This window comes from Macrobrachium rosenbergii, chromosome 26 (assembly GCF_040412425.1).
Source record: "Macrobrachium rosenbergii isolate ZJJX-2024 chromosome 26, ASM4041242v1, whole genome shotgun sequence".
In the NCBI taxonomy this organism is placed as follows: domain Eukaryota; kingdom Metazoa; phylum Arthropoda; class Malacostraca; order Decapoda; family Palaemonidae; genus Macrobrachium; species Macrobrachium rosenbergii.
Window position 1 is genome coordinate 8412392 of NC_089766.1, and position 24699 is coordinate 8437090.

At 37.9% G+C, this 24699-nt stretch overlaps 1 protein-coding gene across 1 annotated transcript; it reads left to right on the plus strand.

Moving 5' to 3' along the window:
• LOC136853003 (uncharacterized) lies at positions 1–24694 on the plus strand. The gene is made up of 19 exons (XM_067128127.1): positions 1–113; positions 3548–3805; positions 4349–4486; positions 4848–4949; positions 5489–5697; positions 6229–6442; positions 8095–10415; positions 10760–11210; positions 12015–12160; positions 13028–13165; positions 13915–14116; positions 14505–14635; positions 14988–15171; positions 16117–16267; positions 16652–16942; positions 17356–17521; positions 17962–18127; positions 18619–18773; positions 19150–24694. The coding sequence occupies exons 2-19, from the start codon at positions 3611–3613 to the stop codon at positions 23204–23206; spliced, it is 9417 nt and encodes a 3138-aa protein (XP_066984228.1). The 5' UTR covers positions 1–113; positions 3548–3610; the 3' UTR covers positions 23207–24694.
• Positions 24695–24699: the final 5 nt, after the last annotated feature.

Genomic DNA, 24699 nt, shown 5'->3' on the forward strand with positions numbered 1-24699 from the left:
GCTCTGATTGGCTACCGTCGACCTCACGTCTCCCGTTTGTAAACAATGGACGCGGCAAAGTCTTCGTCCCCGCACTTCGTTTAAATGGATTGTATATAAAACATTATCTTAAGGTGAGTTTGATTGTAGAAATTGTAAATTTAACTCCTGGAGATTGCTATAGGCCTTTTGAGTGATAAATAAGATTGTTGTAGTGGGCTTGGATTGTGGGAGATTTGATTGACAGGTTGAAGTTGGAACGTCGTATCCGCATTTAATTTAAACGGCCTAATTGTAAGGGAAGTATGATTGTAAAGATGATAAACTCAACCCTTGAAGATTGTTATAGGCTTTTTGAATGATATTTAAGCCTTTTGAAGGCTGATTGTGGCGTACGTTTGATTTGACAGGTTTACTTAGGCCTACCCCAGGCTGGTAACTCGCTCGAGCCACATTAACCGATTGGTAATTGATTGGAGACAGTCATTAGGTAGGTAATTGATTAGTAGACAGTCTTTAGGTTTCGTTTTAAGAACTGTAGCGAGAATTAGGCAGAGTGGTTTACGGTAACATATGACGGGCCTCTATCCCCTAGGGATACATTAGGCCTAGGCCTAGAGAAGGTTTCCGGACGCGGATGCTAGGCCTAAATTGGAGATAATTATGCTTTTTTTAAGGTCATGTTTCAATTTCGGGATGTGGATAGGCTATACATGCTTGTTATAAAAGGAAATACTCAAAATTAACACCACCTTTTATTTTCATTCATTACGTTACTGCGTAGGCTAATATAAATAGGCCTATAAACTAAATACTCCTATTTAACAGTAAAACTGGACTTCGGCTGCGCAGCCTGATTCCCGTCAGTCGCCGACAGGGACAAGTTACCCCCTTTTTGGGTGGTTGCCCTCTCCCCCCCTCGGCCAGGTCAGGGCGCTTCACCCTAAGTTAGGTTAGGTAAATGAGATCTGGTTAGGTCAGGACCTGGCATTACAGGAAAGGTTATATCCATTTATATACGAGGAACATGTCCCGGTCAATGACTGGCGGGAATTAGGCCTAGGCCTTGCAACTGAAGTAAAGTTTTACCAATTTAACTTTCAGAGAAGTTAGTCAGGCTGTTGTCACATTTAAACTTGGTAGAGTGCAGAGTAGTTGGTCGCAAAGTACCTAGTGTTGTCTGGGAGGGGCGGGGCCTCTCTGGCCAGGTTAGGGCACGGCGTCCAAGGTTAAGTTAGTTGGTATTTCTGCATAACAGCTCCGCACAAATTATCACCTCGGAAATTGATTTTTCCTATACTTCTAGTGTTGCTGATGAAGTAGGTGGTGTATTTTATCGTCGGTCAACTTTTATTAACATACAGCTCTACCCAGCAATGTTGGGGACCCTGTGGGAACTCAGGGTTTTGGGTGGGGAAGTACACTGGGAGAAAACACTGGTTGTATGGAACAGTTCCGAGGATGCGCAAGTCATGAGCAAGCTGAATGTTCAGGAAGGGAATGGCTAAGGAAATGCATTATGGAAGGAATCATACTAACCTAATGTACCCTAACCTAACCTAGTAGGCCGTGTTACTTAGCAGGGGAGGGGGGAGAGGAAACTCCACTTTTTACCAAAAGTTCCCCTATTACAGTGCCCATGCGCAATAGCCTTCCATGCTGGCCAGCATACAACATCAGTTCTGAGGTGAATTACAGACGACGGACAAAAAATAACGGTAAATTCTTGATAACCAACCATGGTATTATAGAAAAAGTGAATTTCCAATGTAATACCCCATGCAGAGCTGTTATGTAGTTTTACTGGTTAGGTTATAGGCTACTCCCTCTGAAATACCTCCTACAAAAATGCTTACTAGGCCTAATGTAGCCCTGACTCCCCTTCTCTGCATTCGGTCCAAACCAACCTTTAGATACAGTTTAAGTAGGCCTGACGTGTATTGGGTATTACCAATGTCATTGGAAGTGAAAGGATAAGGGTAGGCCTAGGTAATAAACAAGATGCTTATCTGTGGATCCTAGCTGCCGTAGGTTAACGAAAAATTGACCAGGTCAGGTTTATTGTTTATGTTCTTTACTGTGTAACATTGCTCTTCTGCCAGCCTATCATGCAAGTGTGTCCTGTGTCAGGCTATGTCTGCTCCGCTCTCGCCAGTTCCTCGTTGGACAAGACTGTAGAGTTCTCGGCTAGCACCCTGCTAGACCTGAGTTCGAGTCTTTGGCCGGCCAATGAAGAATCAGAGGAATTTATGCCCGGTGATAGAAGTTCATTTCTCGGTATAATGTGGTTCGGATTCCACAATAAGCTGTAGGTCCCGTTGCCAGGTAACCAATTGGTTCTTAGCCACGTAAAATAAGTCTAGTTCTTTGGGCCAGCGCTAGGAGAGCTGTTAATTAGCTCAGTGGTCTGGTTAAACTAAGGTATACTTAACTTTTAACTTATGCTCTCACCAAGTAGGTTAGGATCACTGTAAGTAACACTTCCACTGTATTGCAATTCAATGGTTGCAAAGCCAACAAGGAATGTGGCTGCTTCCTCATTTCCAATTTAAATAGAATACAGTACTGTATTCAGTTTGACAGTTGGCTGTGCATTTGCCTTTTGTTTCTTTGTGATGGAGTGAATTTCATTTTTGTAAATGTCATTCAGTTATTTCGTATGTTTATGTATATGACTTTTATTTTATTTTCATGGATAATTTAAATTTCATTCATTGCCCTCTTTAGTGGAGACCTAGCCTAACCTAAGTTTAGTGAATAGCTTGTCATCTTGATTTCTCCCATATTTTTCTTTCATGTCTTTCATCTAATTATCTTAGGACTATTTGGCATGAATTGATAGCTATGAGAACGCTACCAAAGAGCTATTTTGACTTTTATTTTGCATATTCACTTTTAATAAATGAAGTTCTTACTTTTCTGTAAAAGAAAACTATTGAGATGGCTATTTTTCTGTCCGTCCACCCTCAGATCTTAAAAACTACTGAGGCTAGGGGCTTCAAAATGGTATGTTGATCATCCACCCTCCAATCATCAAACATACCAAGTTACAGCCCTCTAGTCTCAGTAGTTTTTATTTTATTTAAGGTTAAAGTTAGCCATGACTGTGCGTCTGGTACCGCTTTAGATGCCAACAACACAGGCCACCACTGGACCATGGCTGAGAATTTCTTGGGCCGTGGCAGAGAGTTTATGAACTTGAAAAATCTCCAAGTATGTTGGTAGATTAAATTGAAGAGGCCTTGGCAGAAAATATGAAAAAGTATTTTATATGGTTTGTTGAAGCAGGTGAGAATGTTAGTTCAGATGAGGAGAGGTCTGCCCCTGTAATAGCTTTGGTAACTTTTTTGCGGGGGTGGTGAATTTGAAACCAATATAGAATCCGTTTTTAGTTTTTTAACAGATTGTGTTGCATTTGGCGACTGGTTGAAGTCTGACGGGAAGAGTTGATTTGTTTGACGATTATTTTGTGTCTACTACTAGTTATGACTGTGTAGTAAATTGTAATGTGTGAATGTTAATCAATTTAGAATTTTATTTGAAGAAATACTGTAATTCCTTTTTCCAGGTTAATAAACATTAGTTGCAAAGAGATAACTTCCTGGTTAGGGAAGTTAAAAAACGAACAAAGATGACTCGCATAGCAGCATTAAACGACTTCAGTTGTGGCAGCAGTGACGAAGAAGATGCAGGACCAACACGCGAGGCCCTGGAGGCAGAAGCCGCAAAGAATTACAACAGAGCTTTGAAACTCCACGCCTCTCAAGAATACAAGCAAGCTTATGAACAGTTTTGCCTGGTGCTACAGAATCCATATATTGAAAAGGTTTGTACAGGTTTATTAGTACAGTAATGTTCTTGACTCCTTGAGACACCGAAGGAGTTAGTGCGTTTTTGCTTAGTCACTATTGAAATGCAACTCCTCTTGGAGGCATTAAGGTATAGTTTTGTTTTGGTTATTTTTGTTTATTGATAAATTATTTGAATACTCTGGTGAATTTGTAGCATGAACAGCTTTTATTCCATCACCAGTTTTTAGTTATTCTGTATCATTGTAGCTTTCATGTGTAATTTCTCTCTCTCTCTCTCTCTCTCTCTCTCTCTCTCTCTCTCTCTCTCTCTCTCTCTCGTTGATGCTTTTATAGTATTCACAAAATATTTTCACAATTTATTTTACATATTTCTCTGGGTAAAACTCAAAGTTATTAAATTATTTCAGTACTTGGTTTTCTTCATGTCATTATGTTCTTCTATGATTTAGTGGGAAGATAAAGGATGTGGTATTCATGTTTATATGATACATTAGATATGAAGATAACAGTGTTTGAGCTTGATACTAAATAAAAAATCTTTTTGCATAATCTTCCAGGCTTGCTGGCCAGAGGGTGTAGAACCTGGAGGGACATTACCGCAAGACTTGGCTCTGAAGTATTCCTGCCTTAAGAATTTGGGTAATTTAGCTTACAAACAAGGGGAGTTTGAAAAGTCTGTGGAATATTACTTGGAGGTAAGTTAATGTTTCCACCTGGATTTATTGTTGCTTGTATAAATGCAGGTATTGTTCCTACAGTATTTTTTAACTGTGTAATTAATGAATTCAGCATCATCCATTTTCACACCTGGTATGAGTTGTCATCTTTTGTAAGACCAGGTTTAGCGATCGTCATGTGATCTTTTTAAATACATACCTTTTAGCAACAATGCTTGCTTCATTAGTTACTTTTGGATTTGCAGTTGAAATACCCATGCTTATATATATTGAATAACCAAACTGATAAGAAAGTTCAAGCAAGCATTGAATTTTTAGAGTAATAATCTTGTGCTCTATTTTGTAATACAGGTCTATTAAGTTTTTTCTCTCTTGGCAGGCTGTACAGATAGATAAAACTGAAGTGACTGTATGGCACAGACTGGGAGCATCGGCTATCAAAGTCCATGATTTTGAATTGGCATTGGTGGCTTTTCAGGAGGTATATATTTCTTGCCAGTTTGTGTTGAATTGCCTTGATTCACTTTATTTCATCAGTGGCATAATGTGAGACTGTTGATTGTATTAGAATTTTCTTACTACTGTATCAGTTGTGGCTTATTTTCTATTACTGTTGAATATTACCAAAACATAAACTGCAGTTTTGCAGTTGTCCTAAATAATTTTATTGTAAGTGCTTCCCAGAGCTTTCCCCTAATTATTGGCAAATTCTAGAACACCGCGTAACTCAACAATGTTTCATTTGCAATTTATAATTTTGCAGTTGCCTGTTCAAAATCTTGTCCATCTCCTTTGGAAGTACCCATCTCTGCTGCCACTTGACTAGTCAGCAGTGAAATTAATCTATCCCTCTTGCAGTTTGTAGTGACAGCCAAATTTATCTTTTACGAAGGGTTTGGGTTCGTTATTAAAGTCATTCGTTGGGAGAGAGGTTACGTACAACTGTAATAATTTAATAAATTTTGAAATTAATAGTTGCTATTAAAAAATGACAGAAGTTGTGGCTTTTTCTCTTTACAGGGTTATAATGTTAATCCAAATCACTGGCCATGTATAGATCAGCTCCTATCAGTGCTTTTCATCCTAAGATCATACATGGACTGCCTTGGGTTGGCAGCACTTGCACTGCAACGAGATCCAGGTTACATAAAGGCATTGGCCTTCACGGAAAAAATATTCGAGTTCCAACCATCCCTGAAAGAAGACGTGAAATTTTTTGTCAAGAACAGGTAGGTGTATTTTATTTGGAGAGAGAGAGAGAGAGAGAACCTTACTTTGATGATGTCTTTTAGGTTGAATTCCCTTGAATTATTCTGTTTTGTGTTAAGGTTTTCTAGTTGATTTGTAAATTCATATAGGCTAGTGTCATATTAAATTAGCACACTAGTAAGAGAAACTTTTCCATTAGTAGTTTATCTGATAACTAGCAACTCCGAATTCTTATACCTTTTCCATTAGAATTTGAAAATGATAAAATTACCATCATGTGGGAAGTTTGTGACTGAATTAAAGTTTAACAGATATGAGAAACCTTGCGAGTGTTGTTGTGAATTATTTAGATAGTTTTCCAAGAAAAATGTTGTATTTTATAGAATACTACATTTTAAAAATTTACTGTTTAGTAAGTGGTAACTAACTGAATTTGCAGTTTACATATGCCTCTTGTGTAAGTTGTCAATAATGAAATATTTTTTCATTATTGTTCAGTAGGTCAGCTAATGTTGGAAGGTTCAGCAGAGAATTGTATGTTTGAATTTCAGTGAAGTCCTGTTTAAGAAAGTGAATTACGACAAAATTCTGGGCGATAAATTCATATCAACGTGTGAATCTCTGCGCCCTGCCAATAAGACCCCACGATCCCCAGTGCAAATGTCTTCCCAGAAGTTGCGGAAACCAATTGAACAACTGACTTGGGAGGATCTGGGCAAGTCGCTCATGTCCACGTATGATTCTTTGCTTGAAGATGATAGCAGTGTAAGTAAAGAAATGTTGCTTAATATGTATTCATAGTTTTATCATTCACTAGTGTGTGGTGGAAATATAGCAAAGCATTCTTTTGTCCTTTAAAATTTTGTTGGATTTCAATATTCTTTTTTTAACTGTTATTGGATTTCAGTAATATATTACACATCTCACACATGATCTTAGGTAAATTGTCCATTGCCCCAAGTTGACTGTTATTTCAGCATTATATTGGGAATGATATGCCCCAGATCTCCCAGTTGCAATACTGGAATTGTGAGAATGTCTTTTCTTCTCACAATTGCAGCAACTTTTATGTCCTTTCAAAATATTTGCTCAAGCTTTCACTTAAAAAAAAAACCTAATTCTAACAATTAAAACCACATTTCTGGACACTTGGATGGTTCATCCAAAGGCTTCGGATATGAAAGATGCAACTTGGAGCAAGATAAGGTTAAAGAAGTTGGACGGCTGGGTTGGAAGGGACCACAGGCACTGTGTGGAAAGTAAAAGGCAGAAAGCTGTGTGCTTGTGCCCAGTGAAAAGGAATCTAGCTCAATAAACTACAAAAGCATGGTATTTTATTCCAGTAGCTTATAAGGTTATACTGTAGAACTTAGTGATGAATTTAATGTTTACAATGTTTAGCGCTACAGGTATGGATTCATCTTAAAGGAGTTTTTAAATGCTCATTGTTTTGTATGTCTGAATTGATTTTTAGTTAATTGTTGAAAATGCCCTAGCTATTTTAATTGTCATTCAAATTTTGAAATTAATTTAATCTATACAGTGAGATTTCTAAGTGCAGTTTTTTAAGAAAAAATCATGAATAAATTTTCACGGATTCTGTATACTGTACAGCATTTTTATACCACTGTATACTAAAAGCCTTCTGTAACTTATAGCCTTCTTGGAATTCTGTTGCTTACTTGTGCTGTTGGTGCCCAAAACTTTATACAGTACAACTAAATTTATGAATTCCAAACCATCTTGTTATGGAAGGGGAAGGACCCAGGAGAAAACTTTTTTTTTTTTTTTATTAAAATTGCAACTTAAATGCACACGTCAGAATAAGATATCAGAAGAAAGAGGTCTTATGCAGCAATTGTGTTGCATGATGATTCAGTGGCCTGGTTACACTATACTGTACATTAGTAAGGGTAATAATGATGTCCTGTTTTGTGTAATTGAGTGTTAGTAACCAAAGATTGTCTCTTGAAGGCTGAAAAAGAGTAGTAACATTTTGTAATTTGAAGGGAAACTTTGTTTCCTCATAATGAGAAATACCAACTTCATTAACCTGAGCTTATTCCAGTTTTCACTGTTTAATGACAGTATTTGGGAGTCCTCTGAAAGTTTAGAATTATGACTTGGCAGTGTTGTTATTCTGTTATATATAGTATGAGCAAGTGAAATTTTACGTTGTTCCTAATAGCAGATGTCTTAATGCCACCTTCATTTTACTAGTTTGTGCCACTCTTGATATCAAGTGATTTCCACACCCTGACTCATATCATTTTGATATTGTTTCTGGAGGTTCTCATAATATTTATTGGAAGAATGATCTGTCATAGATGGTTACAAACTAAAGTTTTTTTTTTTAATATCCTTTTATATATGTAATTATAAAAAATGCATCTCTGATATTATTATTTTATTTTCAGTCTTTTTCTGGCAGAATTGATGTCTATGATGCCTTGAATCATATTAAGAATAAAGATCGGGCAATGGAAATGGAGGACTTAGGGGTCACTCCCTTAGACTATGGAAGTCAAGACATTGGTAAAGGTATTGAAAGGGACCGAAATTCCACTGAAAGTCTCCTGGGTAACCCCATTCGCATATCGGGGAGGCGTCGAACGATAGAGTTAGGGGAGAGTCAGGATTCCTTTAGGGTGAGTGAAAAACGAAGGTCTGTCGACAGCGATACCTCGCGTCAGGAAGATACTAAGTCTGATGATGGAGCCGTGACTGCCCCTCGGGCTGAAGGCAGTAGAGTCGAATCTGAAGATAATACTAAAATTACTCGAGAGGAAATCAAGGGGAACCGAGCAAAGGAAGAGGATAACTCCCATTCAGAAGTAAGGGAAGCAGAAATGAGCGATAAGAGCAAAGGTGATGTAGAGGAAAACGCTGGAGTGAAAGATCCATCGGAAACTGTTAAAGCTGAACCTGACTCATCAGGGGTGAAGGATCCTGCCAAGGAGAAACCAGACAACATAGCAAAAGTAGAAGGGGATATTGTTCCAGACATGCCAGTGTTTGAAATGGAATCAGATAATGATTTCCAGGGATTTACTAATGCCTCGGCTTACAAAGATCGTCACTTGAAGTTGGTGCAAGGTAAAAATTCTCTAAGTACATCTGTGACAGATGAAGATGAGTTTGCCATAGAACAGAGTGGCGATGAGCGAGAAGGAAGTGAGACTCCTAAGAAGGTAAACATCAGTAACAAAGTAGTCAATGAGGTGCAAGATAAGGTTTCAGTGGAGGAAACTGTAGTAAAAGATGGAGATGACTCCAAGAATCAGTGTTCAGTTAACGTGGAGCAGGAAGAAAATGCTGACCAGTCGTTCGTATCCAGCCATGAGGAAGATGACGTTCACAAGCAAGAGGAACATAGCCCTGAAAAAATAGACAGCTCTGAAAAAGTAGACAACACTGAAAAAGCAGACAGTGGAAGGCCAAGGACTGTCACTATTGAGGATGCTGAGGATGAAGAAGTGAGGATGGAGGAAGAGCAGCATTGTAATGTGGAAGAACAGGAAAATGGTGACGGAAGGAAAGTTGCTGAAGAATCAGAAGTGGTGGAAGATGGCCAAGAAAATGTTCATTGTGAAAATGAAGGGAATGAGGGTGGTAATGAGGAGGAGCATGGGAGGGATTTGGTACTGGAGGGAAATGAAAATATTGAATGTGTAAATGAACAAATGGGAGACTGCGATGCTGATGAAGCTGGAGGAAATCTAGCCACAGAAGAAGGTGAACCTGGAATGGAAGGAAATGAAAGAGAAATTGAAGAAAGTGTCATGGAAGAAGTGGAGGGCGTTTTGGAGGAAACTGAAGTGGAGTTAGAGGGTGAAGTGTACCATGAAGTAGAAGAAGGCATGGAAGAGGATGGAATGATGTGTGCAGAAGTAACAGAAACAGAAGCAGCTGTCAATGCTTTGAAAGGAATCATGGCTCTGCAGCCAACTGAAATTCTGGGTTTACCAGAGCCAGACTTTGACTATGATAATGATTATGTTGAGTATTTTGACGGTGGTGTTTATGAAGACGAGGACGATGACGACCGTTTTCATTCTATGGATCAAGGGGAAGAGGAGGATGCCCAGGAAATGACAGAAGAGTATCAGGACCATGAACAGATGCAAGAGAATGCTGATCAAGACGTAGAGGTAGATCAGGACGCTGACGGTGAGCAGGAGGAAATCCATCGGGGGGATTCAAGTCAGGAGGACGAAGGCGAGACCAACTACGCTGAGCAGGAGGAGGAGGAAACCAGGCAGGAAGTGGAGAATGCGGATACGCAGTCAGATCAGGCAGAGAAAAACATTTGCGAACAGGACCAGCCTGAGGAATCATCAAAAGATAAACAAACAGATGGGAAATCTGATAATGAAGCTGATAAAGAAAAAAACCTAGATGCCAGAATGAAAGGCAGAGACTTTGAAGAAAATAATGATGCTCTCAGCAAAGATAACGATACCAACAGTAAGAGATACATTGACTTGGAGGAGAGCAATGCGGCTACATCCGAAGCAAACAGTAAATCTGGGGTGTCCTCCCAAGGCCGAAAATCCAAACGGACCAAAAGAGGTCTTGAGAGAGAACTGGAACAGTTAGACTACTGGGGTAGACGACAGGAGCGGGATGCGAAACGTCGCAGAAGAACAATTTCATCCAAGCTACTTGGAGCTATTGAAGAAGCTGAGTACTTGACATGGGCTGATTTACTGAGGAGTTTTGTTCCCGCTGCTCTGTTGTAAGTAATTTTTTAGCTCTTATAGATTATTAGTTTAAAAAACTATAACAGTGTAATATTTTGTCAGTGTTCAGTGGCAGGTTCTGGTTTAAAGATTTGTATATTAGAGGTGTACTGTTTGTATGTAGGTCCTTGTTTGAATGTATTTCTCAGTAACACTTTAGCTTAACAGACTTGTACATATCAGTTATATTATGATTAATTTTTGCCCAGCTACCATTATAGATAAATGTTTTTAAATAAATCCCTTGAATTGAATGTTGAATGTAAAATACAGGCTGTCTTTCTTGGGATGCAGTTTTTAATTTTTTTGTTTCTGTATCATTTTTTTATCATTATTTTAGGAATGCGAATTTGGAAGATAAAAAGAAAGAACAGAAACCTGAAAACAGTGTAAATCCATCAGGAGTAAGCGATACAAATTCACAGAAGTCGACAGCGCTGCCAGATGCTAATAGCCAGCCTAAAAATGATCTTCCCAAAGATAATGTTCAGGAAACTGATAAAACCAACGACAGCAAGGAGCTGGCTCCTTCAAAAGATGCTCAGGAGAAGACAGATGCAGAGAAAACGGGGAATGCAGAAGCAAGTCCTGTAGAAAACAAGTCACCACCCGTAGATAAGGAGGCTAAAGACGACACCACCACCCCCACGGGAAAAGAGAAGACGGTCGACTCAGTTGCCGAAGAAGCGCAGGATAAACAGAATGGTGAAAGTGCTGTAAATGAGAAGGATCTCTTGAAACAGCAACGAGAAGAGATGATTTTGTCAACGACGTCACCTGAAGAAGCACAGGTTTGTCGTTTGTTTGACTGTAGTTGGTTTTGAGGTGCTGTAGTTGAACATGTCATTCAAATAGTTTGTTTTATTAATGAATGCTTGGACAAATACAAAAAATTTATTTGCTTAGCATAAAAGGTTTTTAAATAATGTTGATTTAACACCCCATTAAGCTGAATTCCAGCAGTCTTAGGCTATCTTTCTGTTAGTGTGATGTGGTACCTGTTCTGATGTGTGTACAAATTTGACTTGAAAACAGACCTAAGAACAGGTCATGTTCATTTTGTCGCAACTGCTTGTAGCTCCAATTTTCATGTTGCATTTCAAAACAGATCCTTCCTGCAGTTCGTATGAGAGTGTGAATGTGACTCATTGTCTTGTTTAACTATATAATATATTAGTAAATAACCTTCCTGTCATAACCAGATTATTATTAAGCATGTACCTATTGATTATAATGGTGGAGGCTGAATTGTGACCTTAGTATACTGTGATAAATGTTACACTCCACATGCTCCGAAATGATTTTATTTTATTTATTTATTTTTTTTGCTCCATCAGCACTGTAAGGATGATTTGTTGTAGCATTTAGTATTAATTATAGACCATCCATGTTGTTTTAAAGAGGAATTTTATTAAGAGAGCAGAATATGTAGACAGGTTATGTGGCTCTTAGTCATTCTTATGATTTTGTCTTTCTCAGTATGAAGAATATATAACATTTTGTTAGTATTTAATTGAATTACAGTAGGTGGAGTAATGACCTGACATAAAAATGTTAGTGATGTTGAACATTATTGTTTGGTAACATTATTGCAGGTACAAGCATTTTTGCTGAAGTTTGAATGCAATGGTGGTATACTCCACCTTTTGCAACAGTTCCTAAAAGTTCTTATGAAACGTCACAAATACGTCTGGCCCATCAGTGCTGCCAAGGTGTTTACGGAAGTATATCCACGTGTGAGGTCAGTGAAAATAATTATTATTGTTCAGAAGATGAAACCTATTCTTATGGAACAAGCCCACAGAGGCCATTGATTTGAAATTCATGCTCCCATAGAATATGGTGTTCGTTTGAAAGAGGTAACAGAAGGTATTAGGAAGTAAAAAAGAAGAGGTCATTTATTAGAATACAAAAATAGATTAAATTATTAAATGAATAAATAAAAATGTGAGTAAATTATATAAAATACAAAAATTGTTTTTGGGTAGTAAAGCGTTGCATCCTTGCTTCAACTTTTGAGGTTCCAGTTGAGTTTGTTGTAGGTTTCACAAGACTTCTGAACCTTTCTCATTAGTATAGCATTTAGTATTAAACTATTTCAATTTGACGCCAAGCATCTTTTGACTATTATTCTTGGTCTTTCATTATGGTACACATGATGAAAAGTTTTGAGATTTTATTCTGTACACTGATCTACAAAGATTTTACTTAAAAATCTATGGTGAATTTTTTTCCAATGTTTACCTTTACCTTCATTCTGTGACTGAATCTTCATTCATTTAGCATTATGTGAATAACACTAATCTGCCTTTCTGGGTCATGGAGGACTGAAAATTAGCCCTTGAAAAATTTGACAATTTTTTCTGTATATAATTGTATATAATGACTTGGTAATATTTTCTCTGAGATGTGATAGGCAACTTAAAAATGTAGATAGGAGTTATCAGCATCACTATCCGTATGATTAGAGATAACAAATGTTTTTAAAAGCATAGGATTCAAGAACCTGATTTGATCTGTAAATAACTTTCACCCTGGAATTTTAACATCCTACCCCTGCCACTGAGAAAGCTTTGATCTTAGAATATAATATTCGTTCTTCCAACAGGAACCATGTTTTCCATGGAAACCCTTGGAATCCAAGAGAAAATATCCAAAGGCTTCGTGATGAATCATTACTTGCCCTTACACACTGGGAAGTTTGTTGCAGTGTTTATCAGTCATCGAAGCTTAACACTCCAATCAGGCAAGTGGAAGAATAATTGAATAGATACCTCTTAGATTGAAATAAGTAGGTGAATCTTTGATTCAAAGAATGTATGCTGGACTTCATGTTATGATGCGCTTGCATGAAAAGGTGAAAAATGAAGACTGGTACTGTTGAAGTTGGATATTTTGGTAGGAAGGGTCATGGGTGTTGTGTTTTGGAGATACTTATCATAGTTATTTTATTGCTCTTAAACTACACCTATAACCTCTCTGGTCTGGGAAGCACCTTTGTGTCCTGCCAAAGAGTTCTGGGTTCAATGCCAATGCGAGATAGAAATTTATTTCTATATATATATAGCACATTGTTAGGTATAATGTTTACTTCTATCACATTACTCAGTGGAGTAATTCAAATTAAAAGCCATCAGTTGGTTACCAGTTGTTTTGGGATATTGGGTAGAACTCACTAGTGCAAGGTGTTCATCCTTCTGAGGTAGCTCTTTGGGGACTTTTGTAAGAACTATGGTTTCAGCTTCATTTATAAACTGTGTCCTGGTTGGCAACACCCTTATCTATCTACTGAAAGGTCCTGAGTTTAATCCCAATATGAGTTAGAAATAATATATATGTATATATTGCACATTATTGTATGCATTTCCAATATAGGCATTAGTATAAATGGCTTGTATGTCATGACATTTTGGTATGCAGATTGAATACAGGTTAATTTTACCTATTATTAATGTCATGCCTTGATTATGTTCTGAGTCACACTTTGTATTTCAGTGAAAACAGGTCGATGTTAAATCCATTCAGTAAATATGAAAGCCTTTTAGAGGATGATATTTACCGTTTGGTTTGGATGTTAGGTCGAGGAGACATTTGGCTAGAGGAAGCGCCCCAGTTTCACACGCGCCTGCAGTGGCTTCAGTCTCAGATAAGACTTGTACGAGGGCAGCCGGAAGAAGCTGCTTATTACTTGGAGCTGGTAAGGATTTTTTTAGTGTGAATGAATTCAGTAAATTAGTTTTGAAGTACTGTACTGTATTCTATATGTTACATATACTTTACCATCAAAGTATGTATCAGTACATAAATTAGAAGATATAATAGAGGAAACGTAAGGTAAATTGTTTGTGGTAAAGAAGCAAGGTTATACGACTTACTGTTTACCGTATAAAAAGGTTTAGATATGTGAAGTATGGAAAGCAATCAAGGAAATACCAAATGCACGTAAACGTGGACTTTTGACCAAATAGTATATTAAACTATGGTTTTAACAGCACTCAAGCATCTTTGCCTTATGCATATCTTAGGATTATAGTTTTTATATGTGAACTGTAGTTTATATTGTGACATAACATTTTCATTTGCAGCTTTTGGCTGATCTAGATCATCTGGCCAGTGAAGGAGGTAACGAGTATTGTTGTATAAGAGCAAGAGTAGAATCAGATAACGTTGTCGTGTGCTACTCGGAAGTGAAACGTCAGCTTAATGTTTTGCAGAGGTTAGTGTGATTGATGTTTTTGCTTGGCCTCCATATTCTGTTTGCACGGACTCTTAATGACTTTAATGATTATTTAGTAGTGACTGACTCTTAATGACTTTAATGATTATTTAGTAGTGACTAAAATGTAGCAAATTATGTCTAAGGAAAATTGTCCTAGTTTTCTGTACCGTGTTGGGAATTGGTTTCTTAAAGTGGAAGGCCCTGAGAATTGTCATATGTCAGGGATCCTGAAGTTTGTTGCATATAATAAAACATGCTGGAATCCAACAGATGTTATTGAGTTTATGGAACATGGTCTTGTTTTATATGTTGGATTTTGCATATTAACTTTTGTCTTGTTTTTTAACAGGTCTCACATGTTGGAGCAGGTTGTTGACAATTATACCGATGGGCGGTATAGAGTGGTAGCAGACTTGCTAACTACGATTTTCCACGAACCGCTGCCCAAGTCACGCCCAGGGGTAACTCTGCCAACTCGACAAACACAGTTGGCTATTCTTGTGGATTCTCTATTCAAGCTCTCAGAGTATAAGGTAAGGTTTCATGTGGAGCTTATGTGAAAAGTCTCCAGATTAATCTGTTTTCTTTGTTTTAAAGTGAGGAGGAGTGTTTCTCTGTTCAGCAGATTGAGGCAGTAGCATTTCATATGGAATGCTAGCCATGTATCGAGGACTAGAAGAAGTATCAATGGTGTTTTGAAGTAAGAAGCAATCTTAGTAGTAATCATAATACAGTAGTGCTGGGTAAATATAACTTCTTTTTTGTAGAAGTGTGTTAGTATGTAATTTGGAAACTGAATGAATCAACCAGTCAAGAACAAGTTTTGGAACAGAGAGGCAACTTTCCTTTTTAGTCATGCCAGGAAAGAGTTTTTGTTGAATGATCTCCAGATCAGGTCGGGAACTGGTGGAATCACAAGATCATCTCGAATGGGCTTCTACATAGAAGCAGTTGCCCAGGTGCAATGAAGTGGGGAGGAGTCAGAATAATCAATTACAGTATTGCCGTATGTACAGTGTATATACTCCCTCCTGTAAGCATTGAGAAACTGCCAATACACTGTCTAACCCATGCTTACTGCTGATGGGAATTATGATTAATGGATAGTAGAAAAATATGTTTGATAGTAAAAACATTGTATTTTTGTCATGCTTCATTTGATCAGTAGCTTTTGCTTCTGTAAGGAAAAGATTTTTGTTGCATAAATCATTGAAGTTAATTTGAGATCTTTATTCATTATATTTTCCTATTGTAGCTCTGTTAATGGTTATCGTATACTTAAACCTTTTACTCACAATGTTGGATAGATTTTTTTTGAGTGGCCTGACTTGGTTTCATTGAACTACATTATAATGGTAATTGAGAAGTTTTATGCTAATTTTAATCTTCTAGAAGTTGTGTAGTAAAGCGTATCATTTAAAAATGATGTCAGTGATTGCAGTTTGCTTGTCAGAATAAAATTGGTTTTTCATCCTCAGGATGTCATTTATTGGGGCTCCTTCTCGTTGACGGAAGCACTCATGCGCTACAATAGAGCAGAAGCCGAAGAGGAGAAAAATCGATGGGCCAAAACACTCATGAAGATCACTGATACTATGAATACTATGCTGATAAATGACGTTACCATACGTGAGTGTAGTTGAAGGCTTTTGGTATATAATGAAAACCCCAAAGCCCCGAGAATAACTAATACCTTGCTCAGATTTTTGCTTCATAAAATGGAAGCTGTTATGAGACTTGTCAGAGTAATTCCTAATCATAATAATAATGCCTATCTGGGAATATATTCCATCAGATTTGTTAAAAATTTGACTTATCAGTATAAAGTTTAACTTTTTATTAAATTTTTGAATACTTATAGCTCAATGCTTGATAAATATATAGCATGTGAGGAGCTTTAGTGTATGCGAGAGTTCTAAGCTGTTAGACTGCACATTCAAGAAGGTTACACAGCACTATGCAAGATGGTATATTGAATTATAGACAGGGTGAAAGTTCAAATTTCCTTCACAGTCATGGGTGTGGATCGGGACCGGTTGTCGGAGATTGTAGGAACTCTCATCAGGATGTTAGTGGTGCAGTTAGAGAAGCCACAGAGTGCGCTTATTCTTCCCTTTGAGACACTGACCCCTTGGATGCTCCTGCATCGCATATTGTCTCACGAGGAAAGCTGTCAAACCGCCGAGGTCAAGAAGGGCGACACCTCCCCATGTGAATCTGATGGGCAAACCACTGAAGTGAAGGTGTGTGATGCTGTGAATGGCGAAAAGGCTATTGAAGATATTGAAAATACCAAGAAAGCAGGTAAGTAACCCAATAAGGATATGGTTAAATATAATTTTTAAAAGCTTGCATAAAGGAAAGCAAGGAAATCATGAAGGAAAGGTATAGATGAAATCCTGGAACTGATAGGAGTTTATGCAGGAAGAGCTCAGGACAGAAGAAAGTGGAGAGGATTCATTTCATATTTAATTAAAAAACAAGAGCAGCTGACTTAAAAATATTTTTACTGATGATGGTGATGATTCTGGGTAACAATGAAAATAGTAATTTTGTGGTATATTAAATTATTATTATTATTTGGAAGATGAACCTTATTCTTATGGAACAAGCCCACAGGGGCCATTGACCTTCATGAAATTCAAGCTTCCAAAGGATATGGTGTTCATTTGAAAGGAGTAGTGTACATATGGTCAAGCTAAAATGACATTTTTCAGATATCTTGAGTTTAACAAGTAACCCTCAAGGAATAGGGTCTGTTGATCAGAAAGGCATCGAGTCAACGGAATCTAAAGGAACCGAGGTGACTACATCAGTCAGAGGACCACTAACACCTTATCCTTCAACACTCTTTCTCATTACTGCTCATGATGAGCTTGGCAAGTAAGGCTTTAAAGGAATTTTGTTTGTATTGGTCCTTTAAGTTTGATATTTTATTATCGTAGATGATTTATGCATTTTATAGTTTTAATGTTTGCAAAGCTAGATTTTGGAAAGTTGGTTTTTAAAGTGTATATTCTTGGGTCTCTTCAGAGATTCAGAATCCCCCATTTGTCTGTGGATAAGTATTCAAGTGTTGTTCTTGTATGCAAGGTCAGGACAGTGTGTGATTTCCTTTAACTTTACAGCAGGAATGGGAAGTCATTTTTATAATAATCTTTCAGTTGTACTGAGATGTCACATTTATTTGTGCATTTCATGGAAGGTGTTTCAACAAAATACCTGCATTGTTATTTTCTCTCTGCACATAAGGGAAAAAATGGAAAACCATTTAAATAAAATCACTCACACTTTGTCTCATAGATTTTTCATTACTTTCCTAGGCATTCCTGGTGCTGCTATGATGACGGTATTTTCTTGCTTTATTGTCTGGACGTCCTTCTTGTCGAGCTTCGCCGACCTCTTGATAGCCAGCACAGGGTGTTGCTGCATCACACTCTTGAGCAGGTCACGTTTTGTCTGTATTCCCATCCTTCGAAAAAATCAAAGGTAAGGTTATTGTTATTGATACTGTGTTTTGATCATTAACCGTTCAGTACTTTTGTTTCCCAGTACTGTGATTATGAATGTGGACTGATAATAGAAATAAAACCTCAGTCATCATGTATGTTGAGCTGGTAATGCTTTAAATATAGGTGGTGTATTTGACACATTTTTATGGTTAAACTGTTCTGTTTGACAATGGTGACACATTTAAGTTACGTAATCGAACTTGTTATATGATGTTTCCTGTATTTAAAATCTTTAAAATACCCAAGGGTATGTATCAAATCACTAGCTGTAATTTATGAAATAGATTTCTTACGTATTACCAAAAGGAAATCCAAGTTTGTATTTTAACAAATTTATCCGTAGTTGTATGTGATAGTGTTGTGATAAGATGTTTTTGGTGGAAGATACCACCTTTCAATTTGCTTCACTAATTTTTTCACAACAATCTATGAATTAGATTTAATTCTTAATACAATTTTGTTTTCCAGCACAAACACCTTCGTGATCATGGAGTACCCCAGATCGCTTTTTGCTGGGAAAGAGCAATGCAGTTGTACCAGTATTATCGACCCAATGTTTTACCTGATTTCCAAACATCACAGATCCCTTCCATAACAGATGATGCAGCTGTGCTCTTCAGGAGGTATGTTGTTCCTTGTCTGTGTGTATGTTGTGGTTCTGGACATATAGTAGGTAGAGTAGATGATATATTGCACAGAGTAGACTAAAGATTTGCAAATTCACTTATTTTAACGACAGTTGTTTTGTTTGAGAAGGTTGGGATCTTAGCATAACACTTAAGTATTGTCGACGTCGTAGTGATTTTAATATGTCAAGTACTGTAGTTGTCTTAAATATTTTAGTACAGTGTGTGTATCTCAATTTGTTATGAATTACTTGTAGTCTGACATTCATTATGTCTATTTACGTACAGTAAAGGGCGGAGTTACTTTGTCAGGAGCTTGTAAGTTCTATTCTGTAGGTACAACTGACTTCATTTTCCTTTTATTTATGAACAGAATAATTGCACTCCTTCCTGATGAAGCCAAGCCAGCTGACCAGACGCAGGGCGTCGAAGCTTACATAAATGGGGAGGTTGCGGAATGTAACTACTCTCCTTTTGCACCTCCTACTGATATCATAAGTGACTGTTTTTATCTTTTGGGCGATTACTATTTTAAGAACAAAGAATGGCAGAATGCTATCAAGTACTATAAACTTGATTTGTCCATTAATAAGGAAAGGCTTGAGTCTTGGGCACCTTTGGGTTTGTCCATGAAAGCCATGCTGGAGACTCAGTTGAATTCATGTGAAGTCATTGAAGATGAGGAGGCCTTTTTCTCTCTTGCCAAAGCTGCAGTTCAGTGCCTCCGTCAAGCACTCAAGCTTGATCAGTACCACACTAATCTGTGGGTTGAGTTTGGTGGATTAGTTTACATGGTACATTCTCATGCTTCCAGACTTCTCAAGCAAGAGCTTAACCCAGATATTAGTCTTGAAACCTTTGACATGCTTGAAAAATTCAAGAATGAAATGCTTGATTTGGCTGAGAATTGCTTTACCAGGGCACTGACCATACAGGAAGATGGTTATGAAGAAGGACTTCCAGATGAGAGATGGCTTCACTGTTACATGTTAGGAAAAGTTTCTGAGAAAAAAGGCAAGCCACCGCAAACTATTATTCAGTATTACTTGAAAGCTGCGAATTACCTTCATAATATAAGGGCAAAATATCCAACAAGAATAAACTACAACAGTCCACAGGAGTTCTCTGTTGAGGCCCTGGAAATGTATTACCGCATCCATGCCTTTATTCTGAAATATTTGCATCAGAGGGAGGGTAGAGATGTTGATCCTGCAATACTGGACACTTTCACTAAGTGCCTTGATGAACTAGAGACTAGTTCTTTTGCAACTTGTAGAGAAAAGAAAAACATGACTGGAACAGACTCAAAGGAGGATGATTTCCTGAGTGGAGACACATCAAGTAAAAAGAGGCCATTAGAGGATGTTTCTGAGGTTGAGCCACCAGCCAAGAAGCACCTGAGTGACACGGGAAATGAGGACAAAAGTGCCACAAAGGAGGAGATACAAATAGCAGACGACAAACAGGACTCCAAAGCACCAGTGGAGGAAACAAAGGGCCCAGTGGATAAGGACAAAAAAGAAAGTGATGATGAGATTCAGGTTGTTGAGGAAAAAGTAATTGAAAAGAAGGATCATTACACGATCATTTCAAGATGCTTAGCTGCCCTACGCATGTGTCTCTCTAGGTTTCAGGAGCATTACAAGACTATGTATCGTTTGGCACATTATTACCACGTGTCCAAGTTTCACAAGGATAATAATAAAGCTCAGAATTATTTGCTGGGCTGCCATCTCTGGCAGAATGTTGGGTATATGCCAGTAAATGGTCTCTTCAATGAAAGAAAAGTTTGGATTCAGCAACCGAAGAATTCCAATTTCTTTCATGGTGTGTGGCGTATCCCAAATGATGAAATTGACAGACCTGGTAGTTTTGCTGCTCACATGTATCGCTGTGTCTCACTTATTTTGGACATCCTCCCTCAAATGAAAGATTTCTTTATGATTCTGCAAATTGCATTAGCACTCAAAAATTCTCCTGACAAAGATAAGAAGTACCTACGTGATAACGAGCGAGAGTTGTTGTCAGAACATGCAACGCAGGTGGGTCTTCAAACAATGAAAGATAAATTTAAAGTTATGTTCAAAGGTCCTGCACCTGTAAATAGTAATCGCCACCTTAGATTTTTGCTTGATGTATATAAGTGCTATAAGCAAGTTAGCAAACATCTACCAGGATCTGAACCTCATTTTGCCAAGATGTTGACTGATGCATATGCAGCATACAAGAATATTAAAGTCGAAAATCGATCCAATGTTCTACGGGAAGCTGACACATTTTGCAATAGGCACCAGTACCTAGCGCACCGGGCTCCTATCAATAATCCTGCTAATGTAAGGAATCCTTTGAGCAACACCGGAAGCAGTGGCCAAGCTCCTCCTGTTGCTCGCCGAGGAAGACCACCTCTAACAGGTCGTGGTCGAGGGAGAGGCCGAGGGTCTGTGTACAACACTACCAGTCGCACTGTTGGAGATATGTTAGCTGTTCAGCAGGCATATAAAATATATGAGAGTTTGATTAGCACCCAGACTCTACTAAACAAAAAGGACCTTGGCCAGGTCCAGGTTTATAACTACCAGAAACAGCTTGAAAGTTATCAAAGTCAGTTGATGAAATACTTACAGATTCCCTGTGTGGCTCATTATTTTCAGGCCTCACTGCAAGGGTTAGGAACAACATCCACAAAGTTGCCCCCACCTAGGGTAAACCAATCTGGTGGTAGTAATGCTGTACCAAATAGAGGCAATGAAATGGTTAGCAGCTCTACAATTTCTCCTGTGAAATCTGCATCTGTCAGTGTAGTAAGCAGTACAGCACCTTCGGGAACTTCAGGGTCATCTTCAGTTGCTAAGCCTGACCAACAAAGAACATCGCTCAGTGCCTTGGCAGCTAGATCACATGCACATGGAATTTCCATAACCTCAGTGTCTGGAACAAAGGGTCCAAGTACACAGAGTCAGCCGTTAAAGCCAAACATGTCGGTTACTGTCAGCCCAGTGAAATCCTCCGGCACTCCTTCAGTGAAGGGATGCGATATATCTGTTGTGTCCGTTTCTCAGACGTCCCCGGTTAAAACTACCTCTGCATCTGTTTCTCCTTCAAAGACTGAAACAACCAAGTTATCCTTACCAGCTTCAACAACTGTCAAACCTATTAGTCCCTCTCAGGGTTCAGTAAGTTTCAAGCCAAGTAGTTCTGTGCAAGTAACGAATCCACCATCTTCGACAGAAGGATTCACTACTTTCAAAGCTATGACATCACTTGCAGGTGGTTCTACTACCATTAAACCTACTACTACCATTAAACCTACTTCTTCATCTGGAAGTACTACCCTTTCAGTAGTAAGCACCTCTTCAGGAGGGTCCACAACATTCAAGGCAGTTACCTCAGCTACAACAGGGACCACAACTTTCAAGCCTGTCACTTCACTTGCTGGAAGTACAACTCTTTCTAAAGTAAATCCATCTTCTTCTGTGTCTGCTTTCAAATCTTCTACATCAGGAAGTACTGTGCCCAAACTTCCTGCAGGAACTACTCTGACACGTCCACGAGAGATTTCTTCAGAAAAGGTATCTGTTTCCCGTGAACATCTACAAGCAAGTGGACGTCCTGTAAAAAGTAATCTTGATAGTGTTATGTCAGGTAGTAGCATACCATCTTCCAAACCAAGTGATTCAAGTAGCTTAGGAAGAACACACTCAGGCCTCTCTAGTAAGCCTTCATTACCTAAAGATATGACCATAACTCCAGCACCTCGCGTTAAGACGCAGTCTCGCCAAGCAATTGCACCTGTCAGGCCTGTTAACTCTCCTTCTACATCTTTCTTCCGAGCCTTTGAAGCTTCTCTTGGATTGAATAGCAGTAAAAGTGTTCCTGAAAAAAGCTCTACCTACTGTAAATCTCGAGGAGGAAGTTCTATGGGAAGCAGACCAATTAGTCAAAGTCAGACAACTTCAGTTTCTAGTTCTCAAGGAAGAGTTGCTCAGCTTACTCCTCAGGAACTTTTGCAATTAGCATATAGAAATGAAAGCCACGGTCAGTTATCGGTAAGCCATGTTCCGAATTCTGGGGGCCACAAGCAGTCTACAAGTACATCACCTTATTCTGGTCAGTATGCAAAGACAGCACAGCAGTTGAGAACACAGGCCAAACCTACTACGTCATCAACATCGTCACCTGCTTCTACCCTAACTGGGCTCCAGAGCTCAGGACATAAGACAACACCGCAGCAATTAGGAACTCAACAAATATCTAGTCAGCCGTCTTCAAGAACAGCACAACCGTCAAGCTCTGTCTCACAAGTAAACATTGCTAATAAGTCAAGAACAACACAGCCGTCAAGCTCTGTCTCGCAAGTAAATGTTGCTAATAAACCAAACACATCAAAAAAGCCTAGTGATTCCTCTGATGACATCATAACTTTAGATTGAATAGGGAATTTTATCTTGCACTTTTTTCTTATTTGTTTTATACAGTAATAGGGAAATTTCTGTGATCAAACAGATGTTTTGTAAATACGTATAGTGAATTTTTTCATTCATATTGAAATGAAATAAATACCAGAACAAGTTTCTTGATGTATAATGTGATTTTGACACTAAGATTGAAGTTAAGAACAAGAGTTTGAACATTTGCCATTCTGGTACGCTGCAGGATCAACTTCCTTTTTCATTTTATATCTAGCACTTAAGTGTTTATCATTTTCAAGTGAAATATGAGTATGGGACTGTTGCCTGACGCAAGTAATACTCTATCGTACTGAGCTACCAGGGGCAAGACAGGTAAAATGGGAAGTTCTTGTCATACCCAGTGATTGCATTCTTTATAAGTGAACTGTAGCATATTAGAAATATGCAGTGGGAAATTCATTGACACTTATCTTGGGAACCACATGATAATGCAACTTTTAAACTATAGATTAACATAAGTCCTGCAACAGCTATTTACTTTTTTTGTTGGATTTACTTTGGATTAGGGGCTGCAAGTTTTCGAAGTGTGGGTGTTTGGATATGCAGGAAACAAAAAGAAATTTTTATTTGTCGATTTAACCTCAGACAGTAGAAATGTAAGAAAATTCAGCTGAATAAAAGGAATCTGATAGAGAAAGCAAGAGATATTTAAGGGAAGTAAAAAAAAAAAATTCCAAACTGATTCATAAACTTGGAAAACATGTCAAAACTAAAACTATGAGAATCGACAGGGACAGCAGCATTTAAGAAGATCTTAATTTAAGGGAAAGTCACTCGGAAAAGAGAGAGAATCACGTGGCTGTGTATGAAAATAGTTGTTGACATTTTTTAGAGAAAATTAAAAAGCTGGAACCTAAACAGTTGGTAGGAAAATTTTGAAAACAAAAAACTATTTAGTTCCAAGAAGTGCACTGTATGTTTATCCAGATAGTTTTATATTAAATGTGAATGTTGCGTTCCTTTCCAACTTGCTTAATGCAAGCTTTGTTATAATTCTTTCCACTTCTGCTGTTTATTCCATCTGGGAATATAGAGATTTTCCCCTTTTCCATTGTCTGTTGTCTATTGTTTGTGTTTTCGATATTTTTAGGCTTGACATTTGTATCTGTTGTTATAATCTTTTAAAGGTCTGTTTGTTTTTAATTTTCTCTCTCATGTATTGTGAGATATGTATATGTGACTATGACAGGAATATCAGATTTGATGGATTATATTTGTATTTTTAATTGTCATACAAGTTAACTCACTAAAGATTTATGTTTCAGACATGAAGAACAAGTGAAAAGTAGTAGGAATAGTAACTTATTTAAGGAGAGATATGTAAAATAGGAGGAGACAAGCAAGAGAAAATATTGTAGATAAGGAGTCTAAGTTAAAGTACCATTTGTACTTTTGTGAAAATAATGTAAAATAATTTTAAGTTTTTAAATATACTTCATTGGTACAGTATATTG